Below are 6503 nucleotides of genomic sequence, written 5' to 3'. Positions count from 1 at the left end.
ACTTTTGGTTTATTTTTCTGCAACGTTGTTTCACTTGCTTGTAACTAGTTGAAGGTTGCGTTTTTGGGGCTTGTTTCTAAAGTGTACTTGCTTATTTAGGCTTGCTTCCAACATTTCTTATTATTATTTAAACCAGTAGTTCTCACATATGTTCCTCATGAAACTGTTTTGTGCCAGGGAGCATGTGTTATTAGAATGTTTCAAATATATTCAAAATATTCCACATTTTATTTCAAGAGTTTTTGGGAAAAAAAGATTCCACATTTTATTGCAAGAGTTTTTGAAAATACATTTTCCACATTTTATTGCAAGAGTTTTTGAAAATAGTGCTTATGTGACCTTAAATTGCTTCTTTTGGGCTTGTTTTCCTAGACCTGGTTGCTTATTTCTCTCACGAAATATGGTAACACTGAACAGTAACAGAGCCAACAGGACATTTCTGGTCAGGAGCGAATTGTGTCAGAGTAACAATGGAAGAATATAACTCCGGGGATGAGGTAACGCTTAATGTAGTAACATTATGTGTGTAGTCTAGCAGTCAGATCATCTAGATCTACATCATGTTTTTGTTAACGTTAAATATATAGGACTAAGCCCGTTACATTTGGCTAAAGCTCAGCTAACTCTTGTCCCGGCCGGGTACCTGTCCTGTATCCCCGGGTGTGGTCAGCTGTGTGTTGTCTGTTATTGATGTTCTATGGCCTGTCAAAGTATGAATGGAATCTAGGTTTCAACCTTATTTTTAACTCTATGGATTCAACTAGCCTTGGATAAAGACTATCATAGATGTATTTGATCGAGTCTGACTTTTACTTTCGTATCTACGATAGTCTTGGCCTGCACCCCCCAGTGCGTCCTGCACTTTCACCAGTAAAGCCCGTACTTCTCTGAACATGTACACACAAATATATATAAGGTGCTTACCCGGTTGCCCCAAATGATAACTCGCTCTTCGGAGTCTTTGTGCAATTATTAGTCCATATGTTTCATTAGATACGTGTTTTAATCCCGTCTGTGGCCGAACGCCATTTCCCCCCTCGTTTACTTCCTGTTTACATTGAGTGTAATTCCGTCTTTCACCGGATGCGTCCAGTCACTACCGCCCATTAAGGAACACAGGGAATTTACGACAGAATACGACACAGACGGGATTAAAACACTTCTCTATTGAAAAATACCGACTAATACATTGTACAAAGCCTTCGAAGCGCGAGTTAAAATTTGGGGCAACCGGGTAAGGACCTTATATATATTCTTTGAACATGTACGGAGAAGTACGGGCTTTATTGATGACAATGCAGGACGTACTGGGGGGTGCTAGCCAATATTATCGTAGATATAAAAATCAAATGATACATCAATGATAGTCTTGATCCAAGGCTAGGTTTCAACTGTCAGTGAGTCTGACTCAGGGTCAGGGATCACCAGATTTCATTATGTCTGCATTCACAGAATACTGTTAAATAAATTGTGGAAATGGTGGTGTAGGCATAAGGGCTGGGCGATATGGACAGAATCAAATAGGATATTTTTGGCCAAATACCTCTATATAGTTATTATGACGATAGTGTGGGTCAATGGGATTCACTATTAATGCTTTTATAAATAAAAAAATATACACAGCTTTTTGAAAATGATAACCATAATCCCTGATGATATTTTGTCTATCACAATATTCAATGGCATGTTATATTAATATATTGCACAGCCCTAGACCACGATTAAATAATAAATACATAATATTTTTAATTTCTTACTAAAAGTGTGTCTTTGTTTTTGGTGATGATTGACCCCTTGGCCTGTGGTAGATGGTAAAGGGTGAGGTTTTATGTCCTCATGAATTATAACTTTGACATGATCAAAGAATTATAAGTGTATTTGTTGTACAGTGCCTTTCACTGATTGGAACGTAGTTGAAAATACTTTATGATAGCCTATTGAAAGCAATGAAAACAAACGTATGTGTAAGGAAAAGCATCCATGTGGTTCCAATATCCAGGTCGTACTAATTCTTTTTTCATCACATTGTAGGTGATCTTCAACGCAGATGAGGCCAGTGTCTCAGTTAAGGAGGTAGAAAAAAAACCTCTACCTTTTTACATTGTGAAGACAATCTTTGATGTTATGTTTGGGTTCATAATTATCTCTTGCTGTCTTTGTCTCAAGTGCATTGAAGGCGTGATTGGTGGAACAGACTATAACCAGAACAAAGTGAACCAGTGGACTGCCACCATAGTGGAGCATTCTCTCACTCAGCTGGTCAAACAAGGAAGACCATTCAAATACATAGGTAAAGTAATATGCTACTGTATGTGTGTTTACATGTGGGGATGTGTTCTGCTCTCAGTAAAGATAAACATTATATACAAATGAGCAGATGGATTTGTATTGTGAGTTATGTGACTTCTGCCTCGTATCGTCTTTGCAGTGAACTGTGCCATCATGCAGAAGAGTGGTGCTGGTCTCCACACAGCTAATTCCTGCTACTGGGACACTGCGACTGATGGTGAGGGAGGGGCAACTTTCACTGCCCATTAACAATGCATTACCAAGATGCACCTTGCAACTATGGCTGCAACTCTACTTTATTTTCTTAGCGATTATTCTATTGATTACTTTTCCGATTATTTAAATAATCAAGAAGCATGTTTTTCTTTTAAATAAAAATAAATCAACAAATCAATGCAAAAATACCAAGGTTTTGATTTCCAACTAAAACCTTTGCTCTATACCTGTATTTAAACCAGCACTAAGACCTATTTTATTTGGTGATGTAGTGTATTTTTGTGTTTGAATTAATATTTGCTACTACAGTGAATGTTGTGATTGTCTCCTAGGAAGCTGCACAGTCAGGTGGGAGAACCGCACCATGTACTGCGTGGTCAGTGTCTTTGCTGTTGCTGTGTAAACGACACAAAAATGCTCTACATATATTTTGTTTGCACAAAAGCTAGTAGCTCTTTCAAAAGGCGTACACAGTGACCAACAAGCCCGGAAGATCCTATGCTGATTACTTATGACTGAAAGTTTTGCAAGAGTAACTACACAGTAAAATCCTGTTATACTCTTAAGCTGTTCTAATCTACAAGCTCACGTGTGAGCTTGTAGTGTGAGCTTATAGGGTTCATAGGGTTCATGTGGTTAATTTAACTCAAAAGTGTGTACAAAATGTAACCAAATGGACTGTAAGGGACCTTAAGGTTGTTACATTTGTACACTGAGTTACAAATGGTTAAATTAACATAAGTTAACTTAAAGGACGACTTCTCCCATTTTCAACCTATCTTTATATAATTGGTCCTCACTAATTCTCATAATATGGTACCATTTTTGTCTACACACTCTGTCTCAGAGGAGGGCTATGGACAATTTAGAAACCTGCCTACCAGTGACATCATCTATGGGGAATTCTATTCCTGGGAAGTTGGCATGCTATTATGGAAGCCATTGTTCTCGTGTTAATAATTTAAAAAAAAGAAAACCTGCCTAATGATGATGTTACTGGTAGGTGGGTTTCTGATGTGTCCAAAGCCCTCCTATGAGACACAGAGCAAGTAGATTTATTTTTTATCATGAGCATTAGTGAGGACCAATTATATGAAGATAGGTTGAAAATGGGTGAAGTCGTCCTTAAACTTTCAGGTTTTACTGTGTAATCTCTCCCCACAGTTCGCAGTAAGCTTGGGATAGGAACTATGATTTCCATCAGTTGATATCCTATATATGATGTTCTCTGTGAGAGTGAGAAGATTTAATAATTGTAATTCCAACAGCCAAAATGGTATCAACTTTCCATAATGCAATACATGATCTGGTTCATTAGATTCCAAAATTAGACATGACACCTAGGTAGGTTAATTAATGACTGAAGTACTATTTAAGAAATACTGTGTAAAATATATTTAAGAAAAGCTCTGAATTGGTAGTGTTTGTCATGATTGATGAGCTGCAGCCAACTTGTTACTTGTATAAAATATTTGTACCAACTGGACCACAAATTGACATTTTAATGTTTTGTATTGACCTGGGTAAAGGTCTATGAAGATGTGTGTTTATGGATTTGTGTATGTTTGATGTTTCTGGCCCCAGGCCAACACTACAACTTCTTAATGTCCAATCCCTTAGGACAGAATATTCCTCTGGACTTTAGACTATAGAAAACTGCATTCTGAGTTCTGTTTGCCTGAACAAATTAATTGGGTTTAATTGTTTAATCATTAAATGTATTTAAGGAAGCACATCTTTGTCTACAAATTAATGTGGAAATGGTCAAATCTGCACAGAAAACATTAAAATACTTGAAGATAAAGATAAATTGACCCATGAACAAACAGCAAAGGGTCACCATTCATTCCACAAAGTATGTGAATATGGGTTGAATGTCACACTGACCCCAACCTTAAGAAAGTACGTCATGATGCAAAGGTTTTGTGAATTATTTATTACATTAAGGCAAATGTTGAAATGGATGTCTGGTGGTTAGGTCCATTTCTCAGTTTTTAGAAAAAGGGCTTGTGCAGTATTATCCGTTTCCAATGCTCAAGCCCTTCAGGCACACAAAACTGAGCCATTAAGGCCTGATATATACTTTGTTTTATGGCTGTAGGTTTCCCTGAAAATAACAGGTTTTCAACTAAAAAAACATCAGTTATTTTCAGCAAGTGAAAACAGTCTTACAACAAAGTATACATTAGACTACTGTAGGAAGAAGCTGTTACCACCATAGCCCACATGAGGTCAGCATAACTGTATGGAATGCTTACTATAGTTGTGTTCAAAATAAAACTACTCAGACAAAATCACAGTATAAATATAAATGTACTTGAATTCATTTTCTGTAGACTTCTTTTTTTTAATATTCTTTTGGTGTGTGTAATTATGAGCTGGCTCATGTGTACATTATGCAATGTTATTTTTTATATTTAGTTTGGCTTCAATGTCAAAGGTCGTCTTATTTGTACAGACAATAAGAGCATTCGCATGATACTCAAGGTGATCCTCCCTCTGCAGTTGCATTGCAAGAAAGAGTTAGTGCAAAATAGACAAAAACAAACATTCAACACACAATTACAGATTGAAACTTAGTAAAGACTTCATTCCAAGTGATGATCTCCCCACCCCCCAAACACACACACAGATATTATCTAAATTGTGTCCACTAGAGTAAAAAGCCTAATTAATGACACACTAATTTTGGAGTGACCAAAAGGCAGACATCAGAACTATATGGCACACCATGAATTAGCGAAACCCATAAACATCCAAACAAAGCATCTCACATTGACATCGCTATTGTGCTGCTCAAGAGTTGAGTGGAAACCACAAACATCCTTTGTAAACATGCAAATAATTGATGCGCAGAGAGCCCATGCGTATTCAGTACTGTGATTAATGAGAGAAATGGCTGTCTACAGCGCAGTAGTGTGTGGAAATTCACATTTCACTGTAAGCACAAATACATCACAGAAGCAGCGCATATTATGATAAAGCTCTTGTCGAGTTGTAAATAAAGCAGTGTTGGTTGCAGCCATAAAAGTAGGGGGTTAGGAAAAATACAAAATAGTCTCACCCCCGCAGATTAATACAGTGCCCACATTTGATGCTCTTTCCATGCACATGCCAACATTAAAAACCTCTGAATACAATCAGTCCAAGCACATGGCTCCATGTGCTCAATATTGCAGCATATAGTATACGGGGATGTAGTCAACTAAACCCTTTCCAAACCTTTCAAAAGAAAAGAAAATGCTTTTGTTTACATTGAAGGCTGCAGTATTAATAGCTAGGACAATGTCTCTGAAGAGGCTGATGAACACCACTTCTACAGTATATTTGATTGTACATTGCCTACTGTACCTATATCATGTTAAAATCCACCAGTGATTTGAACACAGATTTCACATTTCAGTATATCAAGTTATGCATACTTGTATCATTTCCTTAAGGATAGCAGACAACTCTCATGGACTGGTCAAGAACATACTGGAGCATCATGGTGGAAGGTATGACACTAAGATTGTAGTGCTCCAATTGTGAAAGTAACAGACATCGTAGAATTCACATCAGCAGCAGGCTTCCATGTTCTGAGAAAGCAGTGAGGTTCATTGAATTCGCTACCGAGCGAGGAGCGACTACACCACTACCGGCAGCAGACAGCAAAAGGTGGAGAAGCAAAGTAGAAAAAAGTTCAACTTGTCTGCTGCCGCAATGCAGCCAACCTGAAGCATGCTATGGTCTGAAATACAGTAGACATGGACTAAGCGTGCAAACAAAGGTGACCTGGGGGATTCAGACGTTTTGTAAACCCTCATTTAGCAGAAAAACACAGCGGTAAAATAGCTGCCGCTGCTGGTGTGAATTCAGCATTACAGGAGAGGAATGAAGTATCAGATGTGATGGGTGCCAGATGTCAGGGTTCTCTTTAAATGGTATGTCGAGAGATGGAGACAATTTAAAGGTAGTGTACATTAAATTATATTTTTGGGTTAAAACTGAACGTTTGT

At 37.7% G+C, this 6503-nt stretch overlaps 1 protein-coding gene across 1 annotated transcript; it reads left to right on the top strand.

Moving 5' to 3' along the window:
- Positions 1–403: 403 nt before the first annotated feature.
- Positions 404–4827, top strand: LOC311064760 (dynein light chain Tctex-type 3-like). Its single transcript, XM_084084695.1, has 5 exons — positions 404–497; positions 2032–2073; positions 2167–2290; positions 2429–2506; positions 2838–4827. Exons 1-5 carry the CDS (start codon positions 471–473, stop codon positions 2906–2908), a joined length of 342 nt encoding a protein of 113 aa, XP_083940821.1. The 5' UTR covers positions 404–470; the 3' UTR covers positions 2909–4827.
- Positions 4828–6503: the final 1676 nt, after the last annotated feature.

This window comes from Gymnoscopelus microlampas, assembly GCF_963454915.1.
Source record: "Gymnoscopelus microlampas genome assembly, chromosome: 17".
NCBI lineage: Eukaryota > Metazoa > Chordata > Actinopteri > Myctophiformes > Myctophidae > Gymnoscopelus > Gymnoscopelus microlampas.
This window is presented reverse-complemented; position numbering and strand designations above follow the sequence as displayed.